Source organism: Entelurus aequoreus, linkage group LG03, assembly GCF_033978785.1.
Source record: "Entelurus aequoreus isolate RoL-2023_Sb linkage group LG03, RoL_Eaeq_v1.1, whole genome shotgun sequence".
Classification (NCBI taxonomy): domain Eukaryota; kingdom Metazoa; phylum Chordata; class Actinopteri; order Syngnathiformes; family Syngnathidae; genus Entelurus; species Entelurus aequoreus.
This window is the reverse complement of record NC_084733.1, coordinates 93,729,825-93,747,428: the sequence shown is the minus strand read 5'-3', so window position 1 is coordinate 93,747,428 and position 17,604 is coordinate 93,729,825. Positions and strand designations below refer to the sequence as shown.

Genomic DNA, 17,604 nt, shown 5'->3' with positions numbered 1-17,604 from the left:
AATATATGGGGGAAAAAAACATTACAATTTAGTGGGTGTGGCTTAATTATACAGAAAATCCGGTAAATAAACATTTACATGTGTAAATATTCATTTTGCATATATATTTGCGACTTGTAGTCGAGTGAGGCTAATATATGGGGGAAAAAACATTACAATTTAGTGGGTGTGGCTTAATTATGCAACAAAAATCCGGTAAATAAACATTTACATGCGTAAATATTCATTTTGCAAATATATCTGCGACTTGTAGTCCAGTGAGGCTAATATATGGGGGAAAAAAACATTACAATTTAGTGGGTGTGGCTTAATTATACAGAAAATCCGGTAAATAAACATTTACATGTGTTAATATTCATTTTGCATATATATTTGCGACTTGTAGTCGAGTGAGGCTAATATATGGGGGAAAAAACATTACAATTTAGTGGGTGTGGCTTAATTATGCAACAAAAATCCGGTAAATAAACATTTACATGCGTAAATATTCATTTTGCAAATATATCTGCGACTTGTAGTCCAGTGAGGCTAATATATGGGGGAAAAAAACATTACAATTTAGTGGGTGTGGCTTAATTATGCAAAAAATTTCGGTAAATAAACATTTACATGTGTAAATATTCATTTTGCATATATATTTGCAACTTGTAGTCCAGTGAGGATAATATATGGGGGAAAAAAACATTACAATTTAGTGGGTGTGGCTTAATTATGCAAAAAAATCCGGTAAATAAACATTTATATGTGTAAATATTCATTTTGCATATATATTTGCGACTTGTAGTCCAGTGAGGCTAATATATATGGGGAAAAAAACACTACAATTTAGTGGGTGTGGCTTAATTATACAGAAAATACGGTAGTTTTCTTATGTCTCCCGCAAAAGACCTGAGTAAATGTGCAAATAATGGCTAGCGCGGCTAGCGCTCCAACAAAGTCCTCCTGGTTGTGTTGCTGTAGTCCGCTGCTAATACACAGATCCCACCTACAACTGTCTTCTTTGCAGCCTTCATTGTTCATTAAACAAATTGCAAAAGATGTCCAGAATACTGTGGAATTATGAAATGAAAACAGAGCTTTTTGTATAGGATTCTACGGGGTACCATAACTTCCGTTACTCGGACTTCGTCACGCGCATACGTCATCATACCGCGATGTTTCAGTTGGATATTTCCCGGGAATTTTAAAATGTCCCTTTATAAGTTAACCCGGCCGTATTGGCATGTGTTGCAATGTTAAGATGTCATCATTGATATATAAACTATCAGACTGCGTGGTCGCTAGTAGTGGCTTTCAGTAGGCCTTTAAAGAAGATATCAAACATCTATGGAGCAGTTTGCACCTGCAGACACTCACATCCTTACAATGCATCCATTTTGAAATGATAACACCAAACCATAAAAAAACTGCATTTACTCTAAATTGAAAGATCTTCCTTAACTTCCAGTGTGAAGGAGTGAAGTCAGCCGTAGGGCCGTGGTCATACCTTGACGTAGGCGACGCCGTTGGGTGACACGGTGACATCATTACGGAGCTGGTAGAGGAGCTCCGGGGGAACCCGCAGGGAGGTGCAGCCGAACTTGAACTCGTCCGTGCTGGAATAGAAACCAGGAATATTCTTCATCTTCAGCAGACTCACACATCTTTGTTGTCAGGGATACTAGTGAGGTGTTTCATAACGCTAAGACAAGGGTGTCTGAACTAGTGTTGTCACTAGGGATGTCCGATAATGGCTTTTTGCCGATATCCGATATTGTCCAACTCTTTAATTACCGATACCGATATCAACCGATATATGCAGTCGTGGAATTAACACATTATTATGCCTAATTTATAATAAATAATAATAATGAATTGCATTTGTTACGCACTTTACATTTGTCGATAACAGTCTGGATGACACGATGTCGAATATTTCCAAAAACTATTTGAAACGTGGACTCGTCAGACCACAGAACACTTTTCCACTTTGCGTGAGTCCATCTTAGATGATCTCGGGCCCAGAGAAGCCGGCGGCGTTTCTGGGTGTTGTTGATAAATGGCTTTCGCTTTGGATAGTAGAGCTTTAACTTGCACTTACAGATGTAGCGACTAGGGATGTCCGATAATGGCTTTTTGCCGATATTCCGATATTGTCCAACTCTTTAATTACCGATACCGATATCAACCGATACCGATATCAACCGATATATGCAGTCGTGGAATTAACACATTATTATGCCTAATTTGGACAACCATGTATGGTGAAGATAAGGTACTTTTTAAAAATAATAATAAAATAAGATAACTAAATTAAAAACATTTTCTTGAATAAAAAAGAAAGTACAACAATATAAAAACAGTTACATAGAGACTAGTAATGAATGAAAATGAGTAAAATGAAGTGTTAAAGGTTAGTACTATTAGTGGAGCAGCAGCACGCACAATCATGTGTGCTTACGGACTGTATCCCTTGCAGACTGTATTGATATATATTGATATATAATGTAGGAAGCAGAATATTGATAACAGAAAGAAATGGGGGGAGGGAGGTTTTTTGGGTTGGTGCACTAATTGTAAGTGTATCTTGTGTTTTTTATGTGGATTTAATAAAAAAAAACAAAAAAACAAAACAAAAAAAAACCGATACAGATAAAAAAAAACCGATACCGATAATTTCCGATATTACATTTTAACGCATTTATCGGCCGATAATATTATCGGACATCCCTAGTTGTCACCATACCAATATTTTGGTACCTAAACCAAAATGTATTTCCATGCTTTTCGATACTTTTCTAAATAAAGGGGACCACAAAAAACGTCATTATTGTCTTTATTGTAACAACAAATGTTAGTGTACATGAAACATATGTTTATTATTGTCATTTAGTCCTTCAATAAAATAGACAACTTGTCTTTTAGTAGTAAGTAAACAAACAAAGACTCCTAATTAGTCGAATGCAGTAACATATTGTGTCATTTATACACCTATTATTTTGTACACATTATGAGGGACAAACTGTAAAAAATTGATTATTAATCTACTTGTTCATTTACTGTTAATATCTGCTTATTTTCTGTTTGAACATGTTCTATCTACACTTCTGTTCAAATGTAATAATCACTTATTCTTCTCTTCTTTGATACTTGACATGAGTTTTGGATGATACCACACATTTAGGTATGGATCTGATACCAAGTAGTTACAGGATCATACATTGGTCATATTCAAAGTCCTCATGTGTCCAGGGACATATTTACTGACTTTGTAATAATATACTTTTTTTTTTAAAACGATGAAATATAAAAAAATATTGATGTAATCGTAGTAGTATCGACGAGATACGCTCTTGTACTTGGTATCATTACAGTGGATGTCAGGTATAGATCCACCCATGGCATTTGTTTACATTGTGACTAGAGATGTCCGATAATATCGGCCTGCCGATGCGTTAAAATGTAATATCGGAAATTATCGGTATCGTTTTTTTTTATTATCAGTATCGTTTTTTTTTTTTAATTTTTTTTTATTAAATCCACATAAAAAACACAAGATACACTTACAATTAGTGCACCAACCCAAAAAACCTCCCTCCCCCCATTTATTTCTGTTATTAATATTCTGCTTCCTACATGATATATCAATATATATCAATACAGTCTGCAAGGGATACAGTCCGTAAGCACACATGATTGTGCGTGCTGCTGCTCCACTAATAGTACTAACCTTTAACACTTCATTTTACTCATTTTCATTCATTACTAGTTTCTATGTAACTGTTTTTATATTGTTGTACTTTCTTTTTTATTCAAGAAAATGTTTTTAATTTATTTATCTTATTTTACTAATTATTTTTAAAAAGTACCTTATCTTCACCATACCTGGTTGTCCAAATTAGGCATAATAATGTGTTAATTCCACGACTGCATATATCGGTTGATATCGGTATCGGTAATTAAAGAGTTGGACAATATCAGATATCGGCAAAAAGCCATTATGGGACATCCCTAATTGTGACGGCGGTGAGCTATTGTATCTTACGCTGTGTAGTGAAGCATGTTTAGCTATTCCTCGTCCTCCAGTGATAACGCTACTTGTAAGAAACATACTTTATTTGTCGCCATGGAGGCCAGGATTAGTGATTTAGAAGTAGCTAAAACACTGTGGATGGATGTTCGCTGCTAACTAGTTAGCCATGTGTGGAGGGGGGGCGTGGCCTGCGGGCCTGCAGTGAAGCAGGGGTGTGCCAGGGCCGGCCTCGAAGTCAGCGACAGGTGCGTAGATGGCCCACCTGGGCCTTGTTATCTAATCACCTGTCACTCTGTATAAGCAGCAAACCGGGAGGAGAGAGGTTGTTGGAGCGTGCTCGCCAAGCTGTCCATAGCGTTTCTACTCGTATGGATTCCTCATTTATCACTCCAAGCAACGTTTGTAAGTTTTACAATATAACTAAAACAATTCATCCCATGGGTGATGTCTGTAGGAGTGTTTTCCTGCATATTTGTACGTGCTATTGTAATGTAACGAAGCCAGCGTTGTTAGCATTAGCTGATATGCTAACATGTTTACGAGTGTCTTTGTTAGTATTATGTCGGAAAAAATTGTATTTAAATGATAAAAAAAACTTTCCGTTCTGAGTTCCCAATGAACAGACAAGAGGCTGTCTTTGTTGCACCAAGCAAAGGCTTGGAAAATTCCATTGTGTACGACGGGATGAGACGGGAGGGGGTTATCTATTGTCATCCAAGACCTGCCCAAGCTGAATCCAGGACTAACCTCAAGCCCGAGGCATCTTCTTCTTTTGTTTTCAATGTGACCAAAAACAAGAGCTGTTTACATACCCCGCATTCCTTTGGAAGCAGATGTTGTGTAAACAGGAAGTGTCCAAATAAAGGAGGACACGTAAACCTTTTTCGTCAGAGCGTGCTGAGATACTGTGCAAGGGTAGTGTGTCCAAGCGTGTCTCCTCAATTGAGTCCAAGTTGAATTCTGTCTCTGTTTAATTCATTGCCTCTTGTCTTGTTTAATAGATGTCATCAGTGTTTGAACCTGACAATTATTAACTCACAATTGCATTATTCTTTTTATTGTTACAGCTTCGTAAATGTGGACTCGTCCGACCGCAGAACACTTTTACACTTTGCGTGAGTCCATCTTAGATGATCTCGGGCCCAGAGAAGCCGGCGGCGTTTCTGGGTGTTGTTGATAAATGGCTTTCGCTTTGGATAGTAGAGCTTTAACTTGCACTTACAGATGTAGCGACTAGGGATGTCCGATAATGGCTTTTTGCCGATATCTGATATTGTCCAACTCTTTAATTACCGATATCAACCGATACCGATATCAACCGATATATGCAGTCGTGGAATTAACACATTATTATGCCTAATTTGGACAACCAGGTATGGTGAAGATAAGGTACTTATGGTGTGTCCAGGCGTGTCTCCTCAATTGAGTCCAAGTTGAATTCTGTCTCTGTTTAATTCATTGCCTCTTGTCTTGTTTAATAGATGTCATCAGTGTTTGAACCTGACAATTATTAACTTACAATTGCATTATTCTTTTTATTGTTCCAGCTTCGTAAATTCATGAAAACGTCACCGTGGAGTAATTGAGTCTGTTTAGCCGATTGGAGAGCTAGCTTGCGCAGCTGGTGGGTCCATGGCGATGACTTCTGTTTTGTTTGATCAGCCGTTTTACTGCCCGGTTACAGGCCCCGTTTGGAAACAATTAAAGTATGTAAATAAGCACTCGTAAAATATTTCTGTGTAAATAACTCATTTCACAACGTATAGCTCGGTGCGGCTAATATATGGTACAATATTTTTTTCTTCTAAAAATGAGTGGGTGTGGCTTGTATCCCCATTTTTCTTTGCAGGTCTAATGGAGTGATTTTGGTTTGAATGCAGCGGATGAAACACCAACACAGGATCAGTGCAGTGTCAATACAGCCAGTGAGTGTGCCACACACTCCCTGAGGCGTGGTTTACCAATGCAGCAGTTAAAAAAACCAAGACTTACGTTCCCAAGCTGTCCATGTGACCCAGGCAGGTGGAGTAGCAGTAGTTGTAGGCGATGACGATGGAGGGATAAAGCGACTGGAAGTCCAGAACCACCACAGAGTTGCTGTAAAAGCGGGATTCTGGCTCCATGATCAGGGGCACACATTGAGGTGCCCTCTGCTGGGCCCGCTGCTGCACGCTGGGCGTCACCGGGATGTAGTTGAGGGGCTTGGCCACACGCAGCATCATGGACTCTACACGGTACTGCAGGGACACCAAGACACTTCTTAGTACATGCTTAGATCCATAATACAAACCCCGTTTCCATGAGTTGGGAAATGGTGTTAGATGTAAATATAAACGGAATACAATGATTTGCAAATCCTTTTCAAGCCATATTCAGTTGAATATGCTACAAAGACAACATATTTCATGTTCAAACTCATAAACTTTTTTTTTTTTTTTTTGCAAATAATTAACTTATAATGTCATGGCTGCAACACGTGCCAAAGTAGTTGGGAAAGGGCATGTTCACCACTGTGTTACATGGCCTTTCCTTTTAACAACACTCAGTAAACGATTGGGAACTGAGGAAACTAATTGTTGAAGCTTTGAAAGTTTGAATTCTTTCCCATTTTTGTTTTATGTACAGCTTCAGTGGTTCAACAGTCCGGGGTCTCCGTTGTCGTATTTTAGGCTTCATAATGCTCCACACATTTTCCATGGGAGACAGGTCTGGACTGCAGGCGGGCCAGGAAAGTACCCGCACTCTTTTTTTTTACGAAGCCACGCTGTTGTAACACGTGCTGAATGTGGCTTGGCTTGGTCTTACTAAAATAAGCAGGGGCGTCCATGATAACAACATATGTTGCTCCAAAAGCTGTATGTACCTTTCAGCATTAATGGTGCCTTCACAGATGTGTAAGTTACCCATGTCTTGGCCACTAATACACCCCCATACCATCACACATGCTGCCTTTTACACTTTGCGTCGATAACAGTCTGGATGGTTCGCTTCCCCTTTGGTCCGGATGACACGATGTCGAATATTTCCAAAAACAAATTTGAAATGTGGACTCGTCAGACCGCAGAACACTTTTCACTTTGCGTGAGTCCATCTTAGATGATCTCGGGCCCAGAGAAGCCGGCGGTGTTTCTGGGTGTTGTTGATAAATGGCTTTCGCTTTGGATAGTAGAGCTTTAACTTGCACTTACAGATGTAGCGACTAGGGATGTCCGATAATGGCTTTTTGCCGATATTCCGATATTGTCCAACTCTTTAATTACCGATACCGATATCAACCGATATATGCAGTCGTGGAATTAACACATTATTATGCCTAATTTGGACAACCAGGTATGGTGAAGATAAGGTACTTAAAAAAAAAAAAAAAAAAAAAAATAAGATAACTCAATTAAAAACATTTTCTTGAATAAAAAAGAAAGTACAACAATATAAAAACAGTTACATAGAAACTAGTAATGAATGAAAATGAGTAAAATGAAGTGTTAAAGGTTAGTACTATTAGTGGAGCAGCAGCACGCACAATCATGTGTGCTTACGGACTGTATCCCTTGCAGACTGTATTGATATATATTGATATATAATGTAGGAAGCAGAATATTAATAACAGAAATAAATGGGGGGAGGGAGGTTTTGGGTTGGTGCACTAATTGTAAGTGTATCTTGTGTTTTTTATGTTGATTTAATAAAAAAAAAAAAAAAAAAAAAAAAAAACCGATACCGATAATAAAAAAAACGATACCGATAATTTCCGATATTACATTTTAACGCATATACCGTCCGATAATATCGGCAGGCCGATATTATCGTACATCTCTAGTAGCGACCAACTGTAGTTACTCTCAGTGGTTTTCTGAAGTGTTCCTGAGCCCATGTGGTGATATCCTTTACACACTGATGTGGCGTTTTGATGCCTGAGGTTATCCAAGGTGTGTAATATCATGGCTTACCTGCAGTGATTTCTCCACATTCTCTCAACCTTTTGATGATATCACGGAGCGTAGATGGTGAAATCCCTCAATTCCTTGCAATAGCTGCTTGAGAAATGTTCTTCTTAAACTTTCTCAGTCTTTTTTGCCCCTTGTGCCAGCTTTTTTGAAACATGTTGCCGGCAGCAAATTCCAAATTCCTAATATTTGCAAAAACTAACCAGTGTGAACATGAAATATCTTGTCTTTGCAGTCTAGTCAATTGAATATAAGTTTTGTTGTATTCTCTTTTTATTGACCATTTACACAACGTGACCACTTCACCGCTTTCTCTCCCCGTGGTTTCCTTCACACAATAACGAGTGCAGTAACCCTCTTGGTGGGCGAGGGTATGGCATCTCAAAGTAATGAGCGGGTACCTGAGAGCCTCGAGTGAGAACGTGGAAAAACTGGATCCCGAAGAGTCTGGCGAGCTCACTGGTTCTGCCGACGATGTCCTGCTGCTGCAGGAGCTGCATGGCACCCTGCACGCGGCTCACGTAGTGGTCCACCGTTTTCCACCTGACACGAGCAAGGAGCGACAACTTTAGGAACGCTTCACCTCCAGCAGGTCATGGCGTGCAAGACCTGCACGACAATGTCCACTAAAGAAGAGCACTGACATTGTCAGAATAATTGTTATCAATGAGTACCCGGCGAGCAGACAAAAGCTGTCTTTCATCAATCAAAAGGCTTGTAAAACTCCACTGTGTAGGATGGGAAGCGACATGAAGGTGTCGGTTTCTTTGATGTATTGTAATCCACAGGAAGATTTTGTCTTGACCCTACAAGGACCTGACTCCCCTCCAGGCACCTTTTCTTTGAACGGCTTTGTAACCAAAGTCGACGGCTGTTTACGACCCCCGTCCCTTAGAAACAGCTGTTGCCACGTAATCAGGGAAAGTCCAAATAAAAGAGGAGGCGTACAATCTTTCGTCAGAGCGTGGTGGGAGTACAGCCCAGACGTTTCTCCTCAATTGAGCAAAATTTAATTCTGTCTCTGTTTAATTCCTTGCTTCTTGTCTTGTTTAATAGATGTCATCAGTGTTTGAACCTGACGGATATTGTTGTTACTTCCACTTTACATTGTGCAGGGGGATCCACAAAGCGGAGAGGAAGCAGGACCCGACTCCCCTCCAGGCACCTTTTCTTTGAACGGCTTTGTAACCAAAGGCGACGGCTGTTTACGACCCCCGTCCCTTAGAAACAGCTGTTGCCACGTAATCAGGGAAAGTCCAAATAAAAGAGGAGGCGTACAATCTTTCGTATATAAATAATGTGCATATCTGAAGATGCTGCTACACACCTGTAGAGGTCAGTGTGGTGGTCAAACCAGTCGGACAGTGTGCGGGGGCTGTAGTGGGGGAAGCGCTGGTGCAGCACATGGAAGGCCACGTTCTCAAAAGTGTAGTTGTTGATTGTCACCTGAGAGGAAGGACAAACAAGACTTGGATGGAAATGTCCCCTGGAACTGGACTTGACTTTTCAAAGTAAAGTCAACCATTGTCACAGTTGGAGCTCAGCTTATTTCTGCACCTTCTACTGATCACTTCCTGTCTAAGACACACGCAGAACAACACTTTTTAAGAAAAGACTAAATATAATACACTAATAATGAGATGAGGTGTGAATGTTCCAATGTTGAAGTTGAAGTGAAATGCTGACAGAATGTAGAATGAATGGAAGAATAGTTTCAATGTTGAAGAGTTTGAATGTCCAGGAAAATCAGAATTTGGTTTGGAACTTGGAAATATGATAGTTTGAATGTCCAGGATGAATGTGTTGATGTTGGAATGGTTGAAAAATGTGGGAATTGTGCAACATGGAAAAATGTCCCATTCATTTCAATGGGAACTTCCTGGAAATTTGGGGGAAAAGCGGGATTTTTTTGGAAAATGATTAAGAGCGTGAATGTCCTGAATGAGCTGAATTGGTTGGTGTTGGAATTGTTTAAATCTGTCAAGAAATGTTGAAGTAGTAACAGTTTTTGAATTGAAAAATGGTATTACGGAAATTTTGGGAAAAACCGGGAATTTATTAAGTTCTTAAACCAACTGTTTTTTTTTGGTCCTGACTAAGAGGAATGTTTGGACGGTGGAACGCTTGAAGTGGGTTGAAAAATGTGGAAGGAGTAGTCCACAGAAAAAAAGGTGAAAATAGGGTTTGAAAAACCGGGAATTCCTGGAATTTTTTTGAACTTGGAAATATGTGTGTGTTCAAGGTGGAAATATGTGTGTGTTCAAGGTGGAATGCTTTGAATTGGTTGAAAAATGTGGGAATTGTGCAACTTGGAAAAATGTCCCATTCATTTCAATAGGAACTTCCTGGAAATTTGGGAATTTTGGGAAAAGTGGGATTAAAAAAAAAAAAAAAGATTAAGGGCATGAATGTCCTGAATGAGCTGAATTGGTTGGTGTTGGAATTGTTTAATTCTATCAAGAAATGTTGAAGTAGTAACAGTTTTGTAATTGAAAAATGGTATTACGGAAATTTGGGAAAACCGGGAATTTTTCAAGTTCTTAAAGCAACTTGGTTTTTATTGTGAAGACAGGAACTGGGCGGTTTGGACGGCGGGTACGGTGCGAGAGTCTGTTGAAATAAAAAGTGTTTCTGGCCTTCCTGTCGGTCATTTTTTCTTAATAATGAAAGTAATTAAAAAAGGCTTAAAAACCCTTCTTTTTTTTTTTTTAAACATTTTTTTAGATATACGTGTGCTAGTTCTAGCTATTAGGCTGTTCTAGTTTGTATCTTATTTTATTTTTACTATTTATTTTACTTGTTGGGGGCAGCTATTTGTGGTTCTAGCATTGTTGTTTTTATTTTATTTTCTTAAAAATGCGCTGTAGCACTTTGAGGTTGTTTGCTCAATGTAACGTGCTTGTACAAATACAATCTATTATTAGCGTAATAACTCCTCTAACAGGCAAAAGTGCAGATTTGAAGGGTTGACACACATTAGGGTGATGTTGCTACCTCTGTTTTCATGATTCTCCACAAGTTGAGGACGACACGTCCGATGATGTTGATGGCAGACATGGTGTCCGCTCCGTACTCGTCTCTGTCTGCAGTGAAGCGATTGTCTCTGGAGTCACCTGAGGAGACACCGAAGGACAGCCAATCAGGAGGAGGAGGCGGGGCCTGTGCGCTATGTAGCAAATCCTCCCACACCTTATTTGGGATTGATGTGAACTAGGGTTGCACGGTATGTTGGTACTAGCATAGTACCACGATACTAATGAATCATATTCGGTACTATACCGGCCTCTAAAAAGTACCTGTTTCCCCCTGTCGTGACATTGCTGGTTTTAGGAGCAGAGGAGCATGTTGGGCAGCGCACACACACAGAGTACTTACAAGCAGACACAGTGTATAGACAGAAAAGGGAGAATTTTGGTGTAAAAAGTCAAGATAAAGGTGAAGTTATAACACTGAAACACCCTCAGGAAGAGCTGCTTTAAGACATGGCTAGCTAGTTAGCGGCTAACATCCATCCGCAGTGTTTATTAATATTAATAAAACTTGTTCATTTACTGTTAACATCTACTTATTTTCTGTTTGAACATGTTCTATCTACACTTCTGTTCAAATGTAATAATCACTTATTCTTCTCTTCTTTGATACTTGACATTAGTTTTGGATGATACCACACATTTAGGTATGGATGTGATACCAAGTAGTTACCGGATCATACATTGGTCATATTCAAAGTCCTCATGTGTCTAGGGACATATTTACTGACTTTATAAACATAGTATACCTTTTAAAAAAACTAAAGATGTTGTGATGCCAAAAAACATTGACATAATCATAGTAGTATCAACTAGATATGCTGCTGTACTTGGTATCATTACAGTGGATGTCAGGTGTAGATCCACCCATGGCATTTGTTTACATTGTGACGGCGGTGAGCTATTGTATCCTCCTACGGTGTGTAGTGAAGCATGTTTGGCTATTCCTCGTCCTCCAATGATAATGCTACTTGTATGAAAGTCACTTTATTTGTCGCCATGGAGACCAGGATTAGTGATTTAGAAGTAGCTAAAACACTGTGGATGGACGTTATTATAAATAAATAATATGGGGAATCGGTACTTTTCAAACAGAGTATAGTATTGTTTTTGATTCATTAGTACCGCAATATTATACTAGTACTGGTATACCGTACAACCCTAACTAAAAGTAAGTACATCAATATGAAATAATATTTTAGTGTCCAAACATTTTCCACGGAGGGCAGCCTTCATAAAAAGTGAGGTTAAGAGGTTATTATGACACATTAAATATGCTAAGTAGTAATATATACTAAGTTCTCCGAACAAAACATCTCACTGTTGAGTTATAGCTGACATGGCAAATTGGTGTAATATCTAATATTACTTATTAATAATGGAATTGTTTTATTTTTTACAATATGCCGAGCGCCAATTTAAAAAAAAAAAAGAGAAATGAAATAATATAAATATAATAATTATATTATTACAATATAATATTTTTTTTTAAATGTTTTTTTAAAAAAAATTAAAAATCTGAAAATTGATATTAGGACATTAAAAATCTATATATACAGTACACACTTTCTCATTCAATGTGTTTTCTTTATTTCCATGACTATTTACATTGTAGATTGTCACATCAAAACTAGGAACGAACACACGTGGAGTTATGTACTTAACAAAAAAATGACGGAAAACATGTTTTATATTCTAGTTTCTTCAAAATAGCCACCCTTTTGCACACTCTTGGCATTCTCTCCGTGAGCTTCAAGAGGTAGTCACCTGCAATGGTTTTCACTTCACAGGTGTGCGTGAAGCTCATGGAGAGAATGCCAAGAGTGTGCAAAGCAGTAATCAGAGCAAAGGGTGGCTATTTTGAAAAAAAACTAGATGTTTTTAGTTATTTCACTGTGGAGGTCTTGCTCCTCCGGGTTCTCTGGACCACCAATGACGGACATGACAGCCGTGTTCATCTTTGTGAACGATGATTGATTTTTACAATAAGGTGTCCTTCTTGTGCTTTTCAGCCATGTTAAAGTTTCTCTCGCTCTCGCTCAATCTCCACCATCAACAACACCCTCTCCTTCCCGACTGCTGCCTTTAACAGAGCCACACTCACAGCTGTGTCATCTACGCACCTGTCACTAATCTCCAAGCCGGTCCTGACGCACCCCGCCTCGCTGCAGGTCCGCAGGCCACGCCCCCCCACATTCAGCTTTTTTTGTTAAGTACATAACTCCTGTTGCGTCCGACCAGTTCTTCTTCCAAGGGAATCTAAGTTACTGGTCAATCCCAGGTTCTTTTGGATGACATATAAGCTGAATAAGAAGGATCACCAGGACAGAATAGGAATATCATCAAGTTTTACTGAAATTTCAGGAGAACAACCTAGACTAATACATTCACACCGGCTTCCTAAGTTGTTCTAACACTCATACGGAAGAGCCTACTTCTTACACAGAAAGACAGCCCCCACCCCTCAGGGAAGGAACACGGCCTCATTGTTCTACTGCGGATAAGATATAAGGGAGTACTCCAAGTCCTGCATTCCAAGTCTTTAAGGTAACACACACAGTTTACTTGCGGACAAATAGAAAGACAACAAATGGAAAAACACTAGCTGTTTTCAAATATGACTATGAATAGAAAGAAATAACTCTTGTGCATATATATATATATATATTCTTCACAATCCCCCTCCAGATCTTCCCCAAAAGATCTCTATTACTAATGCAACGCTCCTAAAGCACGCCCTACATTAAAGTAGGTGCTGTTTTGGCCAGGTGAGTCTGTCCAGAAGAGTGCAAGAGATGTCCAATTCTCAGCGTGTCATCCCGGAGGAGCCCCCAAATTGTTGCGTCCGACCGGTTCTTCCTCCAAGGGAATCTAAATTACTGGTCAATCCAAGGTTCTTTTGGATGACATATAAGCTGAATAATAAGGATCACAAGGACAGAATAGGAATATCATCAAGTTTACTGATATTTCAGGAGAACAACCTAGACTAATACATTCACACCGGCTTCCTAAGTTGTTCTAACACTCATACGGAAGAGCCTCCTTCTTACACAGAAAGAAAGCCCCCACCCCTCAGGGAAGGAACACGGCCTCATTGTTCTACTGCGGATAAGATATAAGGGAGTACTCCAAGTCCTACATGCCAAGTCTTTAAGGTAACACAAACAGTTTACTTGCTACTGTTTTGGCCAGGTGAGTCTGTCCAGAAGAGTGCAAGAGATGTCCAATTCTCAGCGTGTCATCCCGGACGAGCCCCCAAATTGTTGCGTCCGACCAGTTCTTCCTCCAAGGGAATCTAAGTTACTGGTCAATCCCAGGTTCTTTTGGATGACATATAAGCTGAATAAGAAGGATCACCAGGACAGAATAGGAATATCATCAAGTTTACTGATATTTCAGGAGAACAACCTAGACTAGTACATTCACACCGGCTTCCTAAGTTGTTGTAACACTCATACGGAAGAGCCTCCTCCTTACACAGAAAGAAAGCCCCCACCCTTCAGGGAAGGACCACGGCCTCATTGTTCCACTGCAGATACGATATAAGGGAGTACTCCAAGTCCAGTCATAGTTTTGATGTGACAATCTACAATGTAAATAGTCATGAAAATAAAGAAAACACATTGAATGAGAAGGTGTGTCCACACTTTTGGCCTGTACTGTACACCTTTAGAGAAAATATCACAATATATTGCCATATCAATATTTTCCCCACCCCTCGGCTGCTTCAGGTAGTTCCAGCTTAGACTTCGACAAACGTCTCTACTCTACAGGTAGACCGCTTTCTTCTTCTCCACTTATCTTTGTATTTTTATGTACTCTGGGGGACACTTCCTGTCCCTCATTTAATGCGTACCGTGTAGGAACTCGGTGCACATCTATACTGTGGGATACATGTGCGGATACACCACAACTAAGCATACGTTCAAAAGAAAAACAGTTTTAAGACGTTTTTGTTCATGACATAGTGCCAGTCATCCGCACTCCAGAGGTAAAGAAAGTGTTATTACCAGGCACTCTGGACAGTTGTTGACAGAGGTCCACTCCTACCACCGCTGCCCGCTGAAGAAGGTAGCCCCAGGACTGCATCTGCACCTCGTATCCAAACAGGATATCTGGGTCAAATCTGAGGGAGAAACAACAGCAATATAACCTCAGCTAGAAACAGTTCTACATGACCTTGTACAGTGGAACTTGTTTAAGTCCACCACTCAGCAAGTCCTGGTCCACCTTCTTTTTCTGAGCTGAAGTTATTGTTGCACAATTTGACACCCCAAAGGGTCATTTTTATGAAAACTATGTCCAGGGGTGGCCACACTTTACATCATATATATATTACATGTTATTATGAATGTTACTAGATACTACATATATACTTACATCATGTATATATTACATGTTATTATGAATGTTACTAGATACTACATATATACTTACATCATGTATATATTACATGTTATTATGAATGTTACGACATGACGTATATACTTACATCATGTATATATTACATGTTATTATGAATGTTACTAGATACTACATATATACTTACATCATGTATATATTACATGTTATTATGAATGTTACTACATGACATATATACTTACATCATGTATATATTACATGTTATTATGAATGTTACTACATGATATAATGTATATATGACATGTTATTATGAATGTTACTACATGACATATATACTTACATCATGTATATATTACATGTTATTATGAATGTTACTACATGACATATATACTTACATCATGTATATATTACATGTTATTATGAATGTTACGACATGACATATATACTTACATCATGTATATATTACATGTTATTATGAATGTTACTAGATACTACATATATACTTACATCATGTATATATTACATGTTATTATGAATGTTACTACATGACATATATACTTACATCATGTATATATTACATGTTATTATGAATGTTACTACATGATATAATGTATATATGACATGTTATTATGAATGTTACTACATGACATATATACTTACATCATGTATATATTACATGTTATTATGAATGTTACTACATGACATATATACTTACATCATGTATATATTACATGTTATTATGAATGTTACTACATGACATATATACTTACATCATGTATGTATTACATGTTATTATGAATGTTACTAGATACTACATATATACTTACATCATGTATATATTACATGTTACTATTAATATTACTAGATACTACATATATACTTACATCATGTATATATTACATGTTATTATGAATGTTACTAGATACTACATATATACTTACATCATGTATATATTACATGTTATTATGAATGTTACTAGATACTACATATATACTTACATCATGTATATATTACATGTTATTATGAATGTTACGACATGACATATATACTTACATCATGTATATACTACATGTTATTATGAATGTTACTAGATACTACATATATACTTACATCATGTATATATTACATGTTATTATGAATGTTACTAGATACTACATATATATTTACATCATGTATATATTACATGTTATTATGAATGTTACTACATGACATATATACTTACATCATGTATATATTACATGTTATTATGAATGTTACTACATGACACATATACTTACATCATGTATATATTACATGTTATTATGAATGTTACTAGATACTACATATATACTTACATCATGTATATATTACATGTTATTATGAATGTTACATGACATATATACTTACATCATGTATATATTACATGTTATTATGAATGTTACTACATGACATATATACTTACATCATGTATATATTACATGTTATTATGAATGTTACTACATGACATATATACTTACATCATGTATATATTACATGTTATTATGAATGTTACTAGATACTACATATATACTTACATCATGTATATATTACATGTTATTATGAATGTTACTAGATACTACATATATACTTACATCATGTATATATTACATGTTATTATGAATGTTACTACATGACACATATACTTACATCATGTATATATTACATGTTATTATGAATGTTACTAGATACTACATATATACTTACATCATGTATATATTACATGTTATTATGAATGTTACTACATGACACATATACTTACATCATGTATATATTACATGTTATTATGAATGTTACTAGATACTACATATATACTTACATCATGTATATATTACATGTTATTATGAATGTTACTAGATACTACATATGTATTTACATCATGCATATATTACATGTTATTATGAATGTTACTAGATACTACATACATACTTACATCATGTATATAAAACCTTAATTGAGATGTATTGGATGTTTTTTAAGGACTTTATAGGCACAATAGAGCGGCTCCTATAGGCTCTGTAGTAAGAAGGCTTTATTTAATATTAATAACGTATTTAAAAAATAAAAAATCTGTTTTAGATAAAGATTGTTAAAGATAGGCAACATTCCAAAAAAAAGGTGCAGTTCCCCTTCAACAAACTGCCATCTTCTATCACCAGCCATTCTCCTCATGCCAAAAGTTAAAAGTTAAAGTGCTAATTAGAGCATAATTTGTCTTAAGTGGACCTCAGTCAGGAAA

At 37.4% G+C, this 17,604-nt stretch overlaps 1 protein-coding gene across 3 annotated transcripts in view; it reads right to left on the bottom strand.

The window, feature by feature from the left end:
• Positions 1–17,604, bottom strand: part of rev3l (REV3 like, DNA directed polymerase zeta catalytic subunit) — a 115,228-nt gene that overhangs the window by 29,475 nt on the left and 68,149 nt on the right. For all 3 annotated transcript variants that reach the window (XM_062043278.1, XM_062043279.1, XM_062043280.1), the window contains exons 19-24: positions 14,999–15,114; positions 10,951–11,069; positions 9,284–9,402; positions 8,358–8,499; positions 6,005–6,249; positions 1,487–1,595 (exon numbers count right to left, since the gene is read on the bottom strand). In XM_062043278.1, the coding sequence (XP_061899262.1) occupies positions 1,487–1,595; positions 6,005–6,249; positions 8,358–8,499; positions 9,284–9,402; positions 10,951–11,069; positions 14,999–15,114 (850 nt within the window). The remainder of the gene's footprint in view (positions 1–1,486; positions 1,596–6,004; positions 6,250–8,357; positions 8,500–9,283; positions 9,403–10,950; positions 11,070–14,998; positions 15,115–17,604) is intronic.